The sequence below is a fragment of the Psammomys obesus genome, unplaced genomic scaffold (assembly GCF_907164565.1).
Source record: "Psammomys obesus unplaced genomic scaffold, mPsaObe1.curated_primary_1811, whole genome shotgun sequence".
In the NCBI taxonomy this organism is placed as follows: domain Eukaryota; kingdom Metazoa; phylum Chordata; class Mammalia; order Rodentia; family Muridae; genus Psammomys; species Psammomys obesus.
In genome coordinates, this window is record NW_026596256.1 from 7529519 (window position 1) to 7552099 (window position 22581).

General features: G+C 41.5%; 1 protein-coding gene across 1 annotated transcript; it reads right to left on the reverse strand.

The window, feature by feature from the left end:
• Positions 1-3044: 3044 nt before the first annotated feature.
• Positions 3045-20740, reverse strand: Ankub1 (ankyrin repeat and ubiquitin domain containing 1). Its single transcript, XM_055596718.1, has 5 exons — positions 20651-20740; positions 19565-19708; positions 12608-12824; positions 6778-6892; positions 3045-3984 (listed from the first exon to the last, which is right to left on the reverse strand). The coding sequence occupies exons 1-5, from the start codon at positions 20738-20740 to the stop codon at positions 3045-3047; spliced, it is 1506 nt and encodes a 501-aa protein (XP_055452693.1).
• Positions 20741-22581: the final 1841 nt, after the last annotated feature.

The window sequence follows — 22581 nt, forward strand, 5'->3', positions numbered from 1 at the left end:
CAGAGGATCAGATACCCTCTTCTGATCCACAGGAACGGCATGTGTATTGTATACAGCTATACATGCAGGCCAAATACCTATGCACAGAAATATAAATCTTATTTAAGAAAAAGGATTTCACACCGTATTAAATGTTGGTGTCATCCAAGATTCTATCTGTAGAGATCTTTCTTTCCCGTTAGTGACCTTATGCTGGCCCCTCTATTCTTTACCTCAGTTCTTTAGGCTCATGACTCTCACGTCCTGATCTTTCAAGATCTTGTATCTTGTTACATACAAGAAACACATCTCAACGTCAAAGATAGACTGTACCTCAGAGTCAAGGGTTGGTAAAAGATTTTTCAAGAAAATGTATCTTAGAAGAAAGCTAGTGTAGCTATTCTAATATTTAACAAAATACACTTCAACCAAAATTAATCAAAAGAGATGGAGAAAGACATTTCATACTCATCAATGGAAAAAACCTATCAAGGTGACATTTCGATTCTTAATATCTGTTTCCCAAATGTAAGGGCACCCACATCTGTAAAAGAACCTTACTAAAGCTTAAATCACACAATTATAGAAACTTCAGTAACCCACTCTCACCAATGGACGGGCCATCCAGAAAAAAACTAAACAGAGAAATATTGGAGCTAACGGACAATATGAACCAAATGGACCTAACATATCTAGCAAACATTTCACCCAAACACAAAAGAATATACTTTCTTCACAGAACCTCATGGAACACTCTCAAAAATTGATCACATACTCAGTCACAAAGCAAGTCTCAACAGATACAAAAAAAATTAAAATAACCTTCTGTATCTCATCAGACTACCATGGATTCAGTAAGAACAGAAACAACAGAAAGCTTACAAACTAATGGAAACTGGACAACTTCCTACTAAATGACGTGGGTCATGGAAGAAAAAAAGCAAGAAATTAAAGACTTCCTAGATTTTAAAATGAATGCACAACATATCCAAACTTATGAGACACGATGAAAGCAGTGCTAAGAGGAAAGTTCACAGCACTAAGTGTCTTCATAAAGTATTAGTGAGAGCTCATACTTAACAGCACACCTGAAAGCTATAGAACAAAAAGAAGCAAGCACACTCAAGAGGAGGAAGTAGAAAGAAATAATCAAACTGAGGGCAGAGGGATTCAAGACATCAGGGAGCCAGTAAGGGTCTGACCTGTGACGTCTTCATATATGTTATGGCTGAGTAATTTGGTGTTCTTGTGGGGTTCCTAACAGTGAGAGCAGCAGATGTCCTTGACTTTTTTGTCTACTGGTAGGATGCTTTTGCTTCTACTAGATTGCCTTGCCTAACCTGGTTTTTTATTGTAGCTTATTTTTGTTTGGCTGTGTTTGGTTGATATACCTAGAGGGCCTTCTCTTCTCAGAGGAGAAAATGGGTGTGGACCTGGGGGGAGAGGGGACATGAATAGGGGGTGGAGGTGGGTGGAGGCTGTGGGGAGGGCCCCTAAGGGAAACTGTGGTCGGGATACAATATGTGAGAGAAGAATAACAGATTATTATGAAAAAAACAAAAAACATGTGCCAGGCATGGTGGTGCATGCCTTTAATCCCAGTACTTGGGAGGCAGAGGCAGGTGGATCTCTGTGAGTTCAAAGCCAGCCTGGTCTACAAAGTGAGTCCCGGACAGCCAAGGAAACAGAGAAACCCTATCTCGAAAACCAAGAACAAAAAAAAAAAAAAAAAAAAAAATGGATAAATACATTAGGATATGGGATATTACAGAGAGTTGGAATATGCAAAAATAAGAAAAATCAATACCCACAAAATGCAAATTAGTTTCATAGGTGATATGTTCAGCAAAACAGCCAGATAGTGGAAGTAAAAACAGGATAAATCTTGAGTAAGACTGATGGTTGTTTCTGAAAAGATTTACTGTTTTTTTTTTTCAAAACATATTTTACACAAGAATTTCCTTGATGTTAACTAGATTGATCAATGTAATGTCTTCCTGCTGAACTCTACATTAGTACATTACTCTACGTTAGAGATACATTAGCTTAATAAATGCAGATGAAGTGCAGCAGGTGACTAGTCTTCTAACTGGAGTCAGTTAAAAAGAGGCTAGGATCATAGGCATGAGCCACCACACTTGGATGTGTTGAATTTTCTTTAATTCTTATTTTTTTTTAAATTGACATATAAAGTTGGATCTTTCTGAATTTGAAAGCCTAAATTACTCTCACCACTAGATGGCGACAAGTCAGAAGGGAAAAACAAAACAAAACCAGGAAGGAAAACTAAATGATGTAGCCTTGTTTTAGATTTCTTTCTCCAGATACTGAGCAAGAGAAAAGGCCAATCATACATCTATAACTCTTTAATCTATTATGCCTCAGATGTAAAGTAGGACATAAATGATTTCACGGGAAAGTTTTAACTTGTCATGGAAGTGACTGTGCCAGAGAGCCTGCTTGATAGACTTGTGTCCTCCAACTGTGAGAGTCCCGTCACCTTGAGTGTCAATGCCAATCCTACCATTCTACCTAGGACGGATGTCCTCCCTCCTGTAAATCTTGTCTTGTAAGCCTCCTTAAGTCTTTATAGTTCAATCTGCTATTTTGTTCTTTTTTTCCCCCCTTCAACTTCCATGGCTGGTCAGCCTTTGGGGGGTAGTTTTGATGACACCCTCCCATGTTTCAAGTTTCTTTGTTCTGTGCCCCTTTCCCAAGACCTTGAGAAGCAAAGGCTGACACACGGACTGGGTGATAGCACCAGTTGAGATTTTCTTTAGATCTAAGGCTGAGATGAGATCCTTTTGTTATTGTTATTTTGTTTTCTGAGACAGGGTCTTACAATGAATCAAAGGCTTGATTTCCCCCTGCCTCTGACTCCCACATGCTGGGAGTAGAGGCAAGTGCCACTAGGCTCAGTGAGACAAAGTCTTTGATGCTAATTAAGTACTGAAAATTTAAAACAATTTGTATTACTTAGTATACCGTAGTAGGGCTTCACAGACATTTCTCTGTCCTAGACCTCTCTTATGAAAGGTTTGCCCTGTATATTTAAAGAACAAACATTACCTTGCCACAGCCAAGCAGTAGATGGCATTCTCTCTCGGGGTCCTCCCACTGTGCTCTGAGAAAGAGGTGAAGAAGGACCGAACCAAACGGTCATCACTGGGTGGAGTGCAGTAGAACTGGGGGTGTGAGTAATTCACTCTTGAAACAGGAGGGAGGGGGACCTGGGGAAGATACTTATTTTTTATGTGCTTTTCTTTAATCCTAGCTGGGGCACAGTCTTTTTTCTGGTTTTCTTGTTGATGACTTTGTAGTTCTGAAAACGTGTTTGTATCCATTAACGATGGAAACGTGAGGATTTGTTTTCTGGTGCCCTGTTGTGAAATTGATAAAGAATCGACAGGCTCCCTGACTGACTGTCGCATGCAGGGTGTTAGTTTGCTCTGGGTGCTTTGCCAGTTCTTATCTCCAGCCTTGTACCAGCTCTTGGAGGTCATTTTCGGCTGAGTGAAGCCATCCACCATCACAGTGTCTCCAACTTTTGCCCCAGAGACCTTTGCTCTTCCAAGCTGGCTTTTATGGCACCCGTGACTCTGAGCTCGGAGGATCCACTGCTTTATTTTAATATAAATCCTCATCGAGATGGAAAGCTTTAGAAAGGAAACCGTGGACCACGTTTTGCTCAGTAAATACAATACACAGTCTTTATGCTGGTGTTTGGTGGCAATGGCCAGCGGCGTTTGTCCTGCTGCGTTTTTACATTCCAGGCACAGGACGTTGCAGTTGACAAAGGCCTTCAGAATTAACAGCTGGCCAGCTTCTGCAGCTGCGTGAATAGGGCAATTAGAGACATCTGTGTGAAGGGCTTCATGGCACCATGCTCGGTAAGGGTGAACACCAACCGCCTCGTGGGGCTGCACACCCTGCTTCAGAGCCCATTCCGTGAGTTCCGTGTGTCCGTGAAAAGCAGCGACGTACAGGGCTACCCTCTTCTGGTACCTGAACGGGGGGAGCAAGTTTGGCGGAAAGGATTATTAAATCAGCAAACGGACAAAATCAGCTGTGCTAGATAAAAATTCTCCTTACAATGCTCATTCCTTGCTCTAGCTCTAAACGTGGTTTAGAGGAGTTCGGGTATTGGTTCAGTGGATAAAAGCACTGCAGGTGAATCGGTAACCAACCCAGCACTGTGAGGGCAGACACAGAGTTGCTAGGACCTGCTGCCCACTGGCCTGGCTGGAAGATCAGAGACAGAGAGAGCATATCTCAAGAAAAGGAGGTGAAGAGGGATAGAGCAGGACACTGGATAGCCTCCTCTGGCTCCCATGTGTGAGCCCACACATTCGAGAATCCACCACCATACACACACATATATATCCCCCCAACACACACATACCAGCAGCAGCAGCAGCAGCAGCTATGGTTTTTAGGTGGTTTTTTTTTTTTTTTTTTTTTTTTTTGAGACAGGGTATCCTGTAGCCCACACTAGTTTTGAACTCACTATGCAACTAAATCTGGCCTTGGATTCCTGATCCTGCTTCTACCTTCTTGAGTCCTGGGATTGCAGACATGAGCCATTGAACCTAGCTTGAGCTATAGTTTTTTAAGTAGATCAATCTTGATCCTTCCTACTACCAATTTCTTCTCAAAACCTGGAAGATGAGTCAAAATTCCTTCATATTTCTCTGTGAAGAGGCCTTCATGAAGAGATCTCAGCTACTTCTGCCTACTCATCCCTCACAGGCCATCCAGTTCCTCAGAGCTATGATCTTGCCCCTGAGTCTTTGCATATAGCTCTGGAAGATCTGCTTCAACTCTTCTCACCACCTATCTGAATGCAAGTCCTTTGGCTCCCTACACATATTTACCTCTCTTGGGCACTCTTCACACTGTTCCCATGATGTGTCATCTGCACTGTGCCCTGTCATAGCCCCTTTCATACTCAATAGTAATCTCCACAAAGTGTGGCTTTGTATCCTGATCACTGTGTGCAGAACATACTTAAAATTATTGACTCATTTCACGCCTATGAGGTTCTCTGAGATAGATACCCAAGTGTACCTAGCTAAGTAGTGAGAGAACAGGGCTTCAGACCATAACAAAAGAGCTTTGGAATTCATAGCCCGAAATGTTTCGAAATTTTGCTTCTTCAGGAATTGGTCACTTTCTCTCTCTCTTTCTGTCTGTCTCTCTTCTGTACTGTACTGTAAGCTTACAGAATACAGCAACCGTCTTTTTTTCTCCTGAATTCTTAGGAGCTTGTACAGTACATAGTAAGTACTTAATAAGTATGTGCTGACTAGGTAGAGAGGAATAAAAAGAGACTTTCAGTCTGACCATGAACTTTGAAATCTCTGTTTTGTTTTACCTGTAAAACAAAGTAAAGAGTACCCACATCATAAAATTACTGTATGTGTGAAGTTGATGAACACAGTACAGTGTTTGATCTCGGGCAGTGCACTCAATAACACAATATTAAACGTTAACACAACTATTTGTTCAGATTTAGAATATGAAACAGGATTACAACTAACACTAAACAGAAATGGAAATTTTGGTATGTTTCATGGTTGTAAGAACTCTGCCTCCTGCCTTTCACTCCATGAAGCTCTTGGAGCTGCTGCTGGTGTTCGCTCTTTGGTAAAGCATGTTTAAATCACCCACAAGAGGGCACTGTTCTAAAACACGAGACCACTAACACCCAATCCAACTGAGACCTTTGGGTAGCAGCTGGCTGTGAAAACACAGTAAAATGCCACCAGTTCTCCAAGCTAACTATGTTCCACAGCCCCAGACATACAATACCCCTTCATGTAAGGAAAAAGAGTGAACTATGCTCCAGTGAGCAAGGAGCTTTTTATCCAGTCCTCAGCAAATACATTCACTCAAGCAGAATGAGATTCATGTCAAGAGAAACCCAGCAGCTTGGTATCCTGTTTAGGAATATGCTGTATGGGGCTGGGTGGAAGTAATGACATTAACCAAGTCAACTCTTAATAAGGCCCCTAACAGAGAAGTCTGACTCACTGTCATTTCTAAGCTCTAATACAACCAAACATTTAAAACTGAATAACAGCATATGCTTTTGTAACAATGTCTGAGGTTAAACCCTGGCATTTCAATTAAAAAACCAATTACAGTCAAAACTCAATGCAAATCCAACAGTTGTATTTGGGGTTAAGCTGTTTTAATAATTGAATTTAGCTAAAAAACCTTTGTGGGCTTAGGACGAAGTAGCCACTATTTTCAGCCTATTACTTGGCGGATATATATTTTTTTAATATTGCTACCTAATAAAATAATTAAATGTGAGTGGCAAGAAATTTATCCTGAAGATAAGGATATTTAGGGTGGTGGTAGCACATGCCTTTAATTCCAGAACTCAGAAGGATCTCTGAGTTCAAGTCCAGCCTGGTCTACAGAGCAAGTTTCAGGACAGTCAAGGATATACAGAGAAACTCTGTCTTGAAAAAGAAACAAACAAACAAAATATAATATAATATGCAAACTAAACTTGTCACAGATTTAATTAGTGTTTCAGAGGATAAATCTGCCTGGATTGCAAACATTAACAGCCTTGAGGACACTCCTCCTATCTTGATTCATCAAATATCTCAATAATAATAAAACAATCTTATTGAATTGTGTAGAGTGAAATTGGTTAGCAGCAGGACCATAGAGAGAATTCAGTTTCTATAGAGAATTCTATAGAGAGAATTCAGTTTCAAGGTTGAATGGAGGCTTAGAATAAAGTGACTTAAATCCATATAACATCGGCATTAGCTCTCATACTTGAGTACTGGTCCTTCTTTTGATAAGTAGCGTTGGACTTTAAGTTTCTGCCCAAGAAGACATCCCATGAGAAATTCCTTCCATCCATCCCAGACATCCAAACGAAGTGTTGTACCTGTGGATCAAGAGAGACAGTTTATGGTCCAGTCTGTCATTGTGGCTCAGTAACACATTAAGTTTTAGTGATGGCTTTCTCCAAACATAGCGAGATAAAACCTTGGAATCAGGAGGCAGGGATGGGATGCTATCTTTTTCCTTTAGGCCTTTGTTGGTTGGGAAAAGTCCTTTAACATCATGAACTTCTGCTTTTTCCTCTGTTCAGTGTATGCATGGAATGCCTAAATGCCAGGGATTGTCATGAAAAAAAAATTCCATCACTTATGAGTAGTTTTTCATTTTTTTTTTAATGCCCACACCTAAAGCAGAGCTTCTTAAACTCTTTGCAATAGCAAGTCCTTTTGCCCAACAAATTTTATGCAGTTTTGGATGAATAGGTATACCTATCAGACATTTACTTATCATCAATCATGAGAATTTTATTTTAGGAGCCAGTGAGATAGCTCAGTAAGCAATGGTGCTTGATGCAAACCTGTTTACCTGACTCAGCCCGGGATCCAGACAGTGGAAGGAAAAAAAAACCCTGACTCCTGCAAGTATCCTCTAACATAAAGATTTGGACATAAAGATTTAAATCTTTATTTAGTTTGACATAAAGATTTAAATCTCAGGGCCAGAGAGATGTCTCAGTGGTTCAGAGCATGTGCTGCTCTTGCAAAAGTCCTGAATCTGGTTTCCACCACCCACAGGGTGGGCCACAGTTGCCTGTAACTTACGCTCTGAGGGGTCTGATACCCTCTTCTGCCTTCTCTGGGAACATACCCCCCCACACACACATGTAAATAATAATAAGATGATTTTTTTTATCTTTGTGTTTTGAGACAGGGTTTCTCTATGTAGCCTTGGCTGTCCTGGACTCACGTTGTAGACCAGGCTGGCCTCGAACTCACAGAGATCCCCCTGCCTCTGCCTCCCAGAGTGGTGGGATTAAAGGTGCGTGGCACCACCACCTGACAGATAAGTAATTTTAAAGAGAATTAAATCTTGGCTGGAAATTTGATCCAGATGTATATTATCTTCTATATTTTTCAGATTTAACTGATATTTTAACTTTCTAATTATCACTGCTGAAAGTGTTGCTTCACACAGCTATGTACCACAAATGCTGAAGGATGTATCCTGCCATTTCAGAATCATTGGAAATTCTGCCCCTAATCTCAAGCCAAAATTCATTTAACTGTGTGTGTGTGTGTGCGCGTGCGCGTGCACAGGTACATGTGTGTAGAGGCTAGGAATCATTGTTGAGGCTCTTTCTTAATCTACTTTTTACCTTATTTTTTGAGGCAGTCTCTTACTTGATCTAAGCCTCAGCAATTTTTTTTATTAATTACACTTTATTCATTTTGTATCCCCCCATAAGCCCCACCCTCCTCCCCTCCTGAACCCACTCTCCCTCCCTCTTCTTCACGCATGCCCCTCCCCAAGTCCACTGATAGGGGAGGTCCTCTTCTCCTTCCATCTGATCTTAGTCTATCAGTTCTCATCAGAAGTGGCTGCATTGTCATCTTCTGTGGCCTGGTAAGGCTGCTCCCCCCTCAGGGGAAGTGATCAAAGAACAGGCCAATCAGATTATGTCAGAGGCAGTCCCTGTTCCCATTACTATGGAACCCATTTGGACACTGAACTGTCATGTGCTACATCAGTGCAGGGGTTCTAGGTTATCTCCATGAATAGTCCTTGGTTGGAGTATGAGTCTCTGGGAAGTTCCCTGTGTTCAAATTTTCTGGTTCTGTTGCTCTCACTTCTTACATAAGATTCCATGCACTCTGCCCAACAGTTGGCCATATGTCCCAGCATCTGCTTTGATAGTCTGAAGGGCAGAGGCTTTCAGAGGCCCTCTGTGGCAGGTTCCTAGGTTGTTTCCTGTTTTCTTCTTCTTCTGATGTCCAACCTCTTTGCCTTTCAGGATGGGGATTGAACGTTTTAGTCAGGGTCCTCTCTCTTGATTAGTTTCTTTAGATGTACAGTTTTTAGTAGGTTTATCCTATGTTAGATGTCTATATGAGTGAGTATATACCGTGTGTGTCTTTCTGCTTCTGGGACAGCTCACTCAAGATGATCCTTTCTAGGTCCCACCGTTTACCTGCAAATTTCATGATTTCCTTATAACTAAAGTCCAAGTGGATCAAAGACCTCAACATAAAACCAGACACATTAAATCGGTTAGAAGAAAAAGTGGGGAATACCCTAGAACTCATTGGTACAGGAGACAACTTCCTGAACAGAACACCAACAGCACAGGCTCTAAGAGCAACAATCAATGAATGGACCTCATGAAGCTGAAAAGCTTCTGTAAAGCAAAGGACACCGTCATCAAAATAAAATGACTGCCTACAGATTGGGAAAGAATCTTCACCAACCCTTTATCTGACAGAGGACTAATATCCAGTGTATATAAAGAACTTAAGATGCTGAAAAGCAGCAAACCAAGTAATCCAATTAAAAAATGGGGAACAGAGCTAAACAGAGAACTCTCTGTAGAGGAATATCGAATGGCAGAGAAACACTTAAAGAAATGCTCAACCTCATTAGCCATTAGGGAAATGCAAATCAAAACGACCCTGAGATTTCACCTTATACCCATCAGAATGGCCAAGATGAAAAACTCAAGTGACAACACATGCTGGAGAGGTTGTGGAGAAAGGGGAGCCCTCCTCCACTGCTGGTGGGAATATAAACTTGTACAACCATTCTGGAAATCAATCTGGCATTTTCTCAGACAACTAGGAATAGCACTTCCTCAAGATCCAGCCATACCACTCCTAGGCATATATCCAAAAGAGGCTAAAGTACACAATAAGGACATTTGCTCAACAATGTCTGTAGCAGCTTTATTTGTAGTAGCCAGAAACTGGAAACAGCCCAGATGCTCCTCAACTGAAGAATGGATGCAGAAATTGTGGTACATCTACACAATGGAGTATTACTCAGCAATGAAAAACTCAGTAATTTAACCAGACGAGCTGGCCAGCAAGCTCCGCAGTGCCTCCTGCCTGTGTCCTCTAGAGCTGGGGCTATGGACACGCACTTGCACCTGGGTTTTATGTGGGTAGTAGGGATCAAACATGGGTCCTCCTGCTTGCGTGGCAAGCGCTTTGTCAGCTGAGCCTTCTCCTCAACTTACCATTTAACATTTTTTTTTTCTTTTTGAGGTGGGAGCAGTCAGTCTCTCTCTATGTAGCTCTGGCTAGCTTGGAACTTGACACATGGACCAGAGTAACAACCTTAAATTCATGGTGATCCTCTTGTCTATGCCTTCTGACTGCTAGGATTATCTGCATGGGACATCATGGTTGCCTCATTGAACTGTGCTTTACTGTGTTGTCGGGGAAATCCTCTCAGCTTAGTCTCTTATTTTCAGCATCTCCTTCGGATTAGTGTATGTTCACATTGTTGGAGCTAGACTTTTTCTCCCGGCCTGGAAGCCCAGAATGTCTTCCTTTCCTCTCTGACTGTCCATAGTCCTGTATCTCATGTATTCCAACCCACATTCTCCTGGATGCCTCCTTGTGATCCTGTTAGCTGACACCAACTTGGATTATAAATGAAGATCTGCCCATGGCTCATTTCTTCCACTTTACTGTAAGTGCCCAGTGTACAGAGGCAGCTTTGGACATTTCTGTATGAGCTAGTATGTATGCTGACTCACGAGAAACTTAAAATCTTTGGTTTCTCCACCTGGACTTGATTGCATATCTGAAAGTGTATTCTCCACTGCTTTCGGAGCGTGATTCAGAGTTTACCTGCAGATAGCAGCAAGGATTGAGTAAATCCTTGATTGAGTAAGGAGTGGAGAGTTTTTCCAATGAGAATGCTGGCCAGAATTTCTCTAATTAAAGCAAGTGGGCTGGGTACCCAGGGAAAGCTGGGTATGCCTTAGGAATGGTGAGAAGCAGGCCAAAGTCTCATTACCCCATCCCCATCCTTCTTTTTGAACCTTTCCTTCAATGTTCTATGTTCTTCAAGTAGTCAGAAGATCTACCTACATGGTTCCTGGACTCTAGACTTTGTATCTGACATCCTGTCTCTAAAGCACTGCCCTCACATCTTCAAATGCTTATTTTAAGGGATTCTTTTAACATATCATGAGTGAAACATTCAAAAAGTTTGATTTTTTAAAAATTCTGTGAAATGTGAGTTTGGACCAAGTAATTTCTAAATTCTTTCCAGCTTTAAAATATCACAATCCAAGAAGCAAGTGAAAAAAATGCCCTCCAGGAATTATCCTATTTTTGTTTTGTCATTTGATGTTTAATTAAAGAATTAGATTATCAGTTGCTTGAGCACAGATGACAGTGTGAACACTACATTTCAGGCCATTGAGCCTCCACCAAGTACTCAGAATTACAGTAGTACTCTGGGGACAAATCCCACAAATTTACTTTCTCTGATCAAAAATAAAGACAATGCCAGGCACAGTGGAGGCTAGCCTGGTCTACAAAGTGAGTCTAGGACAGCCAGGGCTACACAGAGAATAAAAAAAAAAAAAAAAGAAGGCAATAACTGATATCAAAGTTTTTAGATCCTCAGTTCAAAATAAGTGTAGATTCAGCAGTTACAGAAAGCAAAACTATTGAACTCAAGCATGCCTTCCAGAGGTGTGTGTGTGTGTGTGTGTGTGTGTGTGTGTGTGTGTGTGTGTGTGTAGATCTCCAAATCCCTTGCAGCAAGTGTTATAGCACCTTCACACTCAGAGGCGGGGAGCTCTTCAGCAAGCACTCATTCACCTCTCAGCAGTAATCCAAGGATGGAGTCAGTCTCTAGCACACCTTAAGCCAAATCTAGTACTTTTCCTTCTTGATGTTTGGCCACAGAAGATGTGACCTGAATGTATGGTATTGAAAGAGAAGTTGCTGAGTGATCTGTTGGGTAAATTCCAGTCAACTAAGGCAACTTGTCATCCTGCACAGCAGGTTGTTTCAATACAACTGGCAACATTTTAAAATGAGATTATACAAATCAAGGGTCAGAACTATATTATAATGCTGCCACCTGCATTAAGAAAAAAAAAAAACCTCAAGTCCTATATATGCTTGAAATATACTTTGAAAGACAAAAATGATGTTCCTTGAATTTTGCCCTTCCACCCTGAGGATATTAGCAAAATGCTGCTTTAAGAATTAGCAGAGCAGTGCTGGAGAGGTGGCTTGGCCGTTAAGAGCATGAGGGCTGCTTTTGCAGAGGACCTGAAGATCAGTAACCCCAACTCTAAGGCATCTGACTCCCTCTTCTGGCCTTCAGAGGTACCTGTACATATATAAACTCACTTATGTGCACATATACATATGTATACACAAATAAAAAGTTAATTAAGTATAGGAATAAGCCGAGCTATGAGACCTTTATTTCCTATTCTACAAAACCAAATGAAAGAACAAGATATTGGTAATTCACCACCTCGGTGTGCCTCCTGAGGTTTCAGTTTGCCACAGCTCCACTTGCTGTGATTTAATCTGTGATTTTAAACCTTGATAGCAATCATGGTTTCCTGTAGGGAGGCGACTGGGTGCTTAGGGGGCCAGGAGGCCAGGAGGCCAGGGAGAGTTATCATTATACATCTTTTTATACTTCTGATAGTTAACTCACATAACATGTTAGTTCTTTTAGGTTAAATAAGCAAACTCGACAGTCTGCCTATAAAACCCTAGGTTTCTGTTTTCTCTGAAAGCTGCACAATCTGGTATACAAGAGCCCTGGTTGTTGGTGCCAGTACCGATATCAGTCTGGTAGTCCCTGAGGGTGTTGCAGTCATACATCTCCTGTCCCTTTGGTGTCCGGAGACAGTAGACGCCCATGGGGAAGCCACATCTCTGAGTTACCAGCATCCTCAGGTCAGACACCTTCTTCTCCAGGATAGACATGGCCTCCATTATCGGCATCATCTCCTTGGTCACAGCATTGAACACGTAGAGAGTAGGCTTGTCTTCTTTCTGCATGAGAGAAGAGGGGACACTCATTGTCTGAAGGCTGTGTTAGGGACACTAGACTCTGAGCACCTCTACCTCCCATGACATGTGTACAAAGGGGAAAAATAAAACCAGTTTTCTTCTGTGACTTTGTTTTACTCTCTATCCTGAAGACATAACATGTCCCCTGCTTTGAGTAAAGGGATGAAAACTCCAGGGCTCTGACATTCTACAGATCCAGATACAGAATCAAGTGTTGCCAGTTTGTTTCATATGCTTACTGAGGAGACAGTGCAGAGAACACTCCTCTACTATGTTGTGCATAAGGTGGAGAGACTGTGAGCTCTTAACTTGTGGCCAATTAAAAAAAAGGCCCTTTTCTGAGATTCACTCTGGAGGCTGGATCCAAGTGAGAGCAGGAGGGACATTTTTTCTTACTGTTGTGTGTTCATCCTTGTCTGTGTGGTTTGCCTTTTTATAAAATTCACTAACCACTTACATTTATTTTTGCTGTTTAAATACAGAAATACAAAATATAGGTTTTTTTTAAGTTTTTTTTTTTACTCCTTTTATTTTAGAGTCCAATTAGGAATGCAAGTAGATTTAAGACATTCTAAGTAAAGATGGAAAGTTTGGGGGAATGTTAATCCTTTCGGCAACATTTTAACCAAGCAAGCCCTGAAGAAGGTGGGGAAAGTTGAATACCTTTCCACCAGTCTAGAGAAGTGAAACCGGCTTTGCTTCTCCTTCAGTGGTTGCAGGACCGTAACTGTTTTCTTCAGTGGCCTGTTGTTTACTGGGCATGTGCAAGTGCATGGCACTACCCCAGAATTTCCCCATCATGGCAGCTTTCTCAGAAGTGAATACCGGCTTCTAGGTGCACCCTTCTGCCAACCCAGGTACTTACCATATCTTGCCTGTAGTTATAGGACTTGAGAGGTTAGGAGGTAGAGGCAGGAGGATCAGGAGTTCAAGACCAGCCTCATTTACATAGAAAACTTTCTATGATACTGTTGTCATAATATAATCAATATACACATCTCAAAAATTCTTGGAGGAATGGTGTTACTGATGAAATACGACTCTCCAGTGTTTTGATCAAAGGCCCATTTCATTGACTCAAACCAGTTGAACAAGTTCAGGGTTTTTTCTCTAACACAGGAAGCCAGCCCAACAAGCTGAGATGCCATTAGTGCTGAGCAGGCTAAATGTTCTGAATATAGGTTATAATAATTTCACTTAGTAAGAATACTCATGTTTCCCTTCTGCTCCCTCAGGTAAGGTCTTCCATATCTATCCCTGAAATATTGATTGTCAGGCAGAAATTACTATAAATGTGTAACTAAAAGGCAGTGGAGAGGGGCTGGAGAGATGGTTCAGTGGTTAAGAGCACTTGGGTTTTCCAGAGAACCCAAGTTCAGTTCCCAGCACCCACATCAATGCATCAGGCATCTCACAACAACCTGTAAATCTGTTCAGGGGCTCTGATGCTCTCTTCTCTCTGATGCACCCACCTCTGTGGGTGCCGCCCTGTGTCTGCTTCTGTTCTCAAGGTATCCAGACTCTTTGCCCACAGGGTTGGACTGGAGGAAGTGAAGGTTAGCTGGAATGGGTGGGCACAATGCAGAATCTTGGTTGGTGGTGAGTGTTGGAGAAATAGCCTTCTCAGGAGACAGCTTCAGTGAGACAGCTCATTTAATTGCAGGGAACAAAGCCATTTAAACCTTTGGGGGGTGGGTAGGGACTATCGGGTTGAGTGTACAACATGGGCGGGAGCCGAGGTGCTGGGAAGGCCTTATTTGCAGGAAGAGGAATCACAGGTCATTGCTGGACCAGGGAGAAAGGAAATTTAACCTATAATCTGGCTACCAGGCTACGTGACCACCCTAAAAGTGGCAGATGTTGTGGGGGGGGGCTGTAAGTATACTGGGACATGCAGGCCCAAGGCAGGGAGGGAGGAGTCCTACTCCTGCCAGTCTCAAAATAAAGTTTGTGGGGTTTGGACACATCTCCACCTCAGTTTTGCTCCAGGCCAGCTCCCCTGGTTACGTCTTCCTCGCCCACATGCAGGCGTGTGCACATACATGGTTTGTGTGTTTACAGACACATACATATACATTTTTTTAAAGTAGTGGAGGAGAAAGAAAAATTACAATTTACACAATAGCAGTTTTTTATTTCTTTAGAACCTCCTGATTTCTCTCTAACTCTTTAATTTAAATTTATCAGCAAGTGCAAGCAAATGGCAAATGAAATGCAAATAAACAGATAACAGCACGTAAACAAAACTTTAGAGGCTTCAGTACATCTTAACAGCTAAGTTGATCTCAACAGCAAACTATATATTTACATATATATTATATATGTATAATTAAAAACAGGCCAGAATATTAATTATCCGATGATTATAAAGAGAGCTGGTGAACTGACCAACTCAGCTCCCACTCAGGCCCAGATCCAGGGCTTTGAGTTGGCCCACTCCAACATCTACTCCATCTGTGAATTCCTGGAGTGCATGAAGGGGCCACCCCTGCAGATCGAAAACTGCGGATCTCCATGACACAGGGCAACAACAGGATATCGCAAAGGAGCCTTAGGGAGGATCCAGTATTGGTAGTGTAGCAGAAGCCGGAGGCCTGGAAGCAGACCAATGACTCAAAGTTGCAATGGGCGTTTGCAAGTAGAGGGTGTCCTGTGGCACACACTAAGACACACTGCAGATTTGTTATTGTTCTGTCTGTTTACTTGTTTGTTTTTGTTTTTTGTTTTCTTTTGGAGCAGAGGTTGCAAGGGCGGAGAGTGAATATGAAGGGATGAGGAGATGAGTGAGACTGGGGTGCATGATGTGAAATTCACAAAGAATCAATAAAACCTTTTTAAGAGCATGATACATATAATTTCTTCTCACAAAGACAATGAATTACACCCTGGACATCAGCATGTCTCTCAGCTTGTTCAAACAATGAGCAACAAATTATTCACTTTTGTGAAGATGAAGAAAGAAATTCACTGGGGATGGAGCTTAGTCGTGGTGAAGTGCTCAGTTGCCTGGCATGCATGAGGCTCTGGAATCCATCTCCAACACTCAGTGCCACAAATAAACATACAAGTGAATAAGGACTCACTAACAAAAACAACAACAAAAAGGTTACATTTTTCTCCTCGGAAAGAAAACCACAAACAAACCATCATAGTAGAGGACAAACTCAAAATATCCAATTTTTCAGTACAAACAAATATATTCTATTTCAATATTATAATTTATATTTAGTCTTCAAAAAGTAGACGCAAATGATATGTGTACATTAGCAGTGATATAGAAATGTTTTATTAAACCAGACAACACAAATGGCAGTCAGTGTATATAATTTTGCCTTAAAAATTCTGCTATAATTCTGCCTTAAAAAATGCAGAAAGCAAAAAAGCAGAAGCCTGCCCCACCTGTTCCAGAGTGAACGAAGGGGAAAGTAATGTCTGGTTTTGTTAAATGGACTGAATTTCACTTGAGAAATCAAGTGAACTTCCCTTTTTGTATAGCAGCTGTTCAGAAAATGGTGTACGTGGAAGCTGGGCCAAACAAATTATTTCTGTAACTTTGTTATGGCTCGGTGCCTATGACATAGGAAAGTACTCTACAGGCTACCAAAAGAGGAAAGTAAACACCAAGTCAAACACAAAACCATTGATCTACAATCTGCCCTGCCTTCAAAACATGCTAGGTCATGGTAGCACAAAGTTTGTGGGAGTAGACAACCAGTATCTGATTTGACTTACCGTTCCATGAGATAGAACCCATATCTGATACTGCTTGAGTAATGAAGAACCAGAGTCTGGATAGCCCAGAAATCTGGGGTAAAATCAAATATACTGGTCTAAAAAAAATAACAATAAAATGACTCCTAATGATATTCTGCTATACCCATAGAAAGGGCCTTTTTCAGCCATCATCTGAGAGGCTTCCTCTTGCAGCAGGCAGGAACAAATACAGAGATCTCTATCCAGACATCACACACACACACACACACACACACACACACACACACACACACACACGGAGGGAGGGAGAGAGAAAGACAGTGCTTAAAACACAAAGCTCTAAATGAGATGGTACCGTCAAATCCTTCCTGTCAGAGATCAAGGAATCCCACAGAAGAGGTAGAGGGAATGGTGGAGACACAGAGGATGAAGGGCACCAGAAGAACAAGGCCCTCTAAAACAACTGAGCAAAGCTCATCCAAATTCACAGAGACGGATGTAGTGAGCACAGGGCCTGCATGGATCTGTACCAGGTCCTCTGCATATATACTATAGCTTTCAATTTAGTATTTTCATGGGACTCCTGAAGGTGTGAATGAGGTCTCTGATTCCTATGTCTTCTCTTGAGGCTCTTTTCTTTACTGTGGGCTTGTTTTCTCCAACTTTGATAGGATGGCCTTTGTTTTATCTTCTTGGTTGTCTGTTTGTTTGGTTGGTTTTTCAAGACAGGGTTTCCCTGTGTAGCACTGGCTGTCTTGGATTCACTTTGTAGACAAAGATGGCCTTAAACTCACAGAGATCCACCGGCCTCTGCCTCCTGAGTGCTGGGTTTAAAGGTGTGTGCCACCAATATTCAGACTTGTTTTATCTTTTTATATTTTATTTTGTAAAAAAAATAATTAAAAACCAAAAAGTAAGGACTGGAGAGATGGCTCAGTGGATAAGAGTACTGTCTACTCATCCAGAGGTTCTGGGTTCAATTCCCAGCAACCACATGGTGGGTCACAACCATCTCTACTGGGATCTGATACCCTCTTCTGGCATGCAAGTGACATACAGGCAGAACACTGATATATGTAAAATAAATAAACAATTCTTAAAAACAAACAAACAAGAACATCCTATAACAAGATGTCAACATTTTGAGCCAGGGCATGGTGGCACATGCCTTTAATCCCAGTAATCAGGAGGTAGAGGCAGGTGGATCTCTGTGAGTTCCAGGCTAGCCTAGTCTACAAATCTTAGGGTTTCTATTGTGATAAACACAATGACCAAAAGCAACTTGGGGAGTAAAAAAGTTTATTTCAGCTTATACTTCCACATCATAATCCATCACTAGAGTGTCAGGACAGAAACTGAAGAAGGGCAGGAATCTGGAGATTTCTTCCTTTCTTTCTCTCTTTTTCTCTCTCTTTCATCTTCTTTCTCTTTCTTTCTTTTTCTTCCTTTCTTTTTTTCTTCCTTTCTTATTTTCTTTCTTTCTGTTTGTTTCTTTTTTTTTTTTTTCTGAGACAGGATTTTTCTGTGGAGCCTTGGCTGTCCTGGACTCACTTTGTAGACCAGGCTGGCCTCGAACTCACAAAGACCTGCCTGTCTATGCCCCCCAGAGTGCTGGAATTATAGGCATGTGCCACCACACCTGGCTTCATCCTCTTTTCTTATAGAACCCACTTCTTAGAGAACCAGCCCAAGTGTGGTACCACCTCCTGTGTTCTGTCCTCTTACATCAATTATCAGTCAAAAGCATTCCCCACAGCTTTGCCCACAGGCTGGTCTTGTAGGGCATTTTCTCAACTGATGTTCCCTCTTTCCAGATAACTTTAGCTTTTGTCAAGTTGACATAAAACTAGCCAGTACAGATGCTTCCCCATAATTATTATTACTGACAATCCCTCTTCATCGTGCCACTGCCTCTAATCCTTATGAGTAAGGAAGTGACCTCATGTGCTCCATTCTCTACAGATATTTCAGAGCCATCCTTTAGACTTTCTAGTCTATGGTGAGTCCTGCAATGATGGGATGGGGCAGATGGCAGGGGATAAGGCAAGAAATAGAGAACAGACAGGGGTCAGGAGGAATGTTGTATTTGTATCTTATGGCTCTTTTTATGCATGAAGCCTGCATAAAACCTTGTGTACAATGGAGAAGAGAATACAAAACAAGAATGGCTGGAGAGATGATTCAGTGGTTGAGTATGTGCTATTCTTTTTTTTTTAATTTTTAAAGATTCTATTTATTTATTTTATGCATAAATGCTCTATCTGCATGTATGCGTGCATGCCAGAAGAGGCCATATGATTCCAGTGTAGATGGTTTTGAGCCAACATGTGGTTGCTGCGAATTGAACTCAGGACCTTTGGAAGAGCAGACAGTGCACTTAACAATTGAGCTATCTCTCCAGCCCAAGTGTGTACTACTCTTCTTCCTGTAGATGACTTAGGTTTGGTTCTCAGCACTCGTGCAAGGGAGCTGACAACTGTCTATAACTTCAGCTCTTGCAGAACCCAATGGCTCATCTGTACACCCATAGGCATGTGCACACATACACATGAATAAATCTTTAGGGGGCTGGAAAGATGGCTCGGAGCTTAATAGGATGTGTTGCTCTTACAGATGACCTGAGCTTGCGTCCCAGAACCCACATCTAGTGTCTCATAATCGCCTGCAACTATAGCAACAACATCCTTTTCTGGCCTCCTCAAACAGCAGTCATCACTCATAACACATAGAATGCAATAAATAAGTTTAAAAGTAAAAAAAAAAAAAATTAAAAGAAAGCCCTGTTTATTTTATTCCTTTTGGCAGGATCTTGCTATAAAGCATAAGCTGTTCTCAGACTTACGATCCCCCTGCCTCTGTCTCATGAACACTTGGATTATAGGTATGCATCAACTATGTCAGCCCGTGAAACGCTTTTCCTAAGTTAGGAAGTTACTCAGTTGAACTATCCACAACATACCTCCAAATGAGAGAGACATCTTGGGCAAAGATTATTCTAACTACCATACCTTAACACAGCATTTGAGAGTTGAACAGAAAGATATTCCCACATCCGACAGTCTCCAACTGTTCCTTAGGGCAGCTCCAGCGTACATCAGCTCTAGATAACACCTGCCTTGTTTGTCTTCAGAAACAGGAATGTGGAAGTAATCCTTAAAGAGCAATGACATCATGTGAAAACAGTCTGTCTCTTTATCAGCAGACCAGAAACACAGTGCTCCCCTCTCTCCTTTCCTCCCTCTCTTTCTTTTCCTTTCTTACTCCCTCCTTTCATCCCTTGCCATATGGTATTATAATAGTTTTAGAACAAAGGGAAGAAAGATTGGATAAGGTCCTTAACTTGGGCCCTATTGTTCTCTACAAGTGTACAAATAGATTTTAGTTGAAAAAAAAAACATACACCTTAATTTAAAAATTTATTATTTTTATTTTATGTGTGAGTGCTTTGCTTGTATGTATGTCTGTGTGCCACATGTGTGCCTGGAACCTGAGGACACTACCAGAGAGAAAGGATCCCCTGGAACTAGAATTACAGATGGGAGTAAGCTGCCAGGTGAGTATCGGTAATTGAACCCATGTCCTCCGAAAGAATAGCCGTTGCTCTTAACCACTAAGCTACCTTTGCAGTGCCTACAGCTTTATTTTTGTTAATTCTATGTAAAATTGAGATGTTTTTCCTTTTTAATTATGTTTAATGAAGCCATTATCTGTACAGACAGCTATATCTGTCAGACTACTGGCACACTCTTTGCATATGCTAAAGTTAATGTCATATTTTTGTCCTTTCATGAACAATGTGGTAAGCTATCTGGTCCAGGCACAACCCATGAATTCACTAAAGAAAAGTGAAACTTGATAACTGCTCTCCTTGCCTCCTGTCATAAATTTACTGGCTCAGTTTATTTTCTTATCTAAGATCCCCAAATATACCATATTCTTATTAATCTAGTATGTAAACAAATAGTGATATTTTCCGAAACCTCTTTGTTCCTTATGTTTAAATACCAAATAATATCTCTATCCTATGCACACTTTTAAACTGTTAGGCATAATTAAACTCAAGTACATCTTGGTGACCTTGACTAAGCACATACCTTTACCATCTGTTTGATGGCTTCCACAGATTGATGTGCTGAAACTTCAAATGCCTCAAAAGATCCTTCAAAGGCTATGAAAATCCTCATCATGCAATTACCTTCTCAAAAACAAGACAAACAAAAAAACACCTGTTTTTAAAAATAGCTGGAAAAATTTCCAAATCACAATTAGACAAAGTTGATGGCCAGAGGCAGCTGTCACTGTCTAGTCTCCATGGCGTAAAGAGACACATCCACAGTATCCCAGTATGGGACAGCCCAGACAGTTGCTCTGCTGAAGGAAATGTTTCAGAAGACATTCACAACAGCCACCTTGTTCTCAGATTGCAGAAACCAGTGCACCTGACAATGGCTGAGACAAGCATGAGCAAGCTTCTGACATGCAATACAAACATTCTACACACAAGTTAACACCTTGGTGATGTAATCGTCATCCAGAGACTCCTGAATTTATAGTTTACTCAAGGATGCATAAGAAAGCCATCTTCATTGGGGTTCACTGGCATACAGCAAAGTAAATGGAGTTGATTTTGTTGAGTGAGATGGTCCTGAAAATTCTCTGTAAACATCTGCATGGAAGAATTCTAGTTTCCGTAACAACTTTGTGTACTTGTTCTCAGACTCTGTGTCCAAGCCTGCCCCAGGTCCACAGAACAATACCCATTTGCACCAGGGAAACGAATGCGGCTTTCCCTTCCCATCTTTGCATAATAAAAAAAAATCTGCTGCATAGCAACACAATACAACTAAATTTCTTTTAGCCTTTGTACTACTCAGAACTGTTTGCCGTTGTAATCTCTTTCCACCCTTCTTGATGTCAGTGGGGATTCTTTCTCTTTCTTTCTTCTTTCTTTCTGAAAATATATTCTTTCCTCATGCAACACATCTTGATCAGTTTCCCCTCCCTCCACTCCTCCCAGCTCCTCCCTTCCTTCCCTCTTCTCCAGATCTACTCCCCCTCCTTTTCCCTTCAGAAAAAAAAGTGTATCTCCAAGAGACAATAGCTAAATCGGACAAAACAAAACATGGTAAGACAAGGCAAAAGTTCTGCTATCAAGGCTGGACAAAGCAACCCAATAGGAGGAAAAGAGTCCCCAGAACAGAGAGTCAGAGATACACCCACTCCAACTGTTAGGAGTCCCACAAAAACACCAAGCTGACAGCCATAACCTGTGCACAGAGAACCTGGTGCAGACTCTTGCAGGCCTCGTGCGTGCCACTTCATTCTCTGTGAGTTCTACTTAGTTGGTTTGGTAGGCCAGGTTTTCCTGTTGTCCTCCAATCTCTCTGACTTCTACATTTTTTTCCTCCCCCTCTTCTGTGGGATTCCCCAATCTCCCAGAGGAAGGAACCAATGGAGGCCCCAAATTTAGATTCTTTTTTGTGTGTGTGTGTGTATTGTCTGGCTGTGGCTCTCTGCACTTTCTCCCATCTGCTGCCAGAGGAAGTCTTTCTCATGACAACTGGGCAAGGCATGGCACTGATCCATGAGTACAGAAGACTATCATTAGGAATCATTTCACGGAGTTTCTTTCCTTTCCTTTTTTTTTTTTGTCAGTTGTGTTTGGTTCTACCCTCGGTCTCAGGGCTATCAGTCTCTGGTTTCTGGCCATCCAGGCAATGTAGTGCATGGGCTTCCTCTTGAGGTGTGGGCCTTAATTTAGAGCAAACATTGTTGAGGACAACATCCATACAACTCATTGAATGTAGAGAGGTCGAGATGGCACATGCATGGAGACTTCGTCCCTATGTTTTAGTCCATGGTTTTCAACCTTCTTAATGCTGCAACCTTTTAATACAGTTCCTCATGTTGTGGTGACTCCCAACCATAGAATTACTTCTGTTGCTACTTCATAACTGTAATTTGTACTACTATTATGAATGTAAATTTCTGATATGTAGGATATCTGATATGTGTCCCCTTAGAA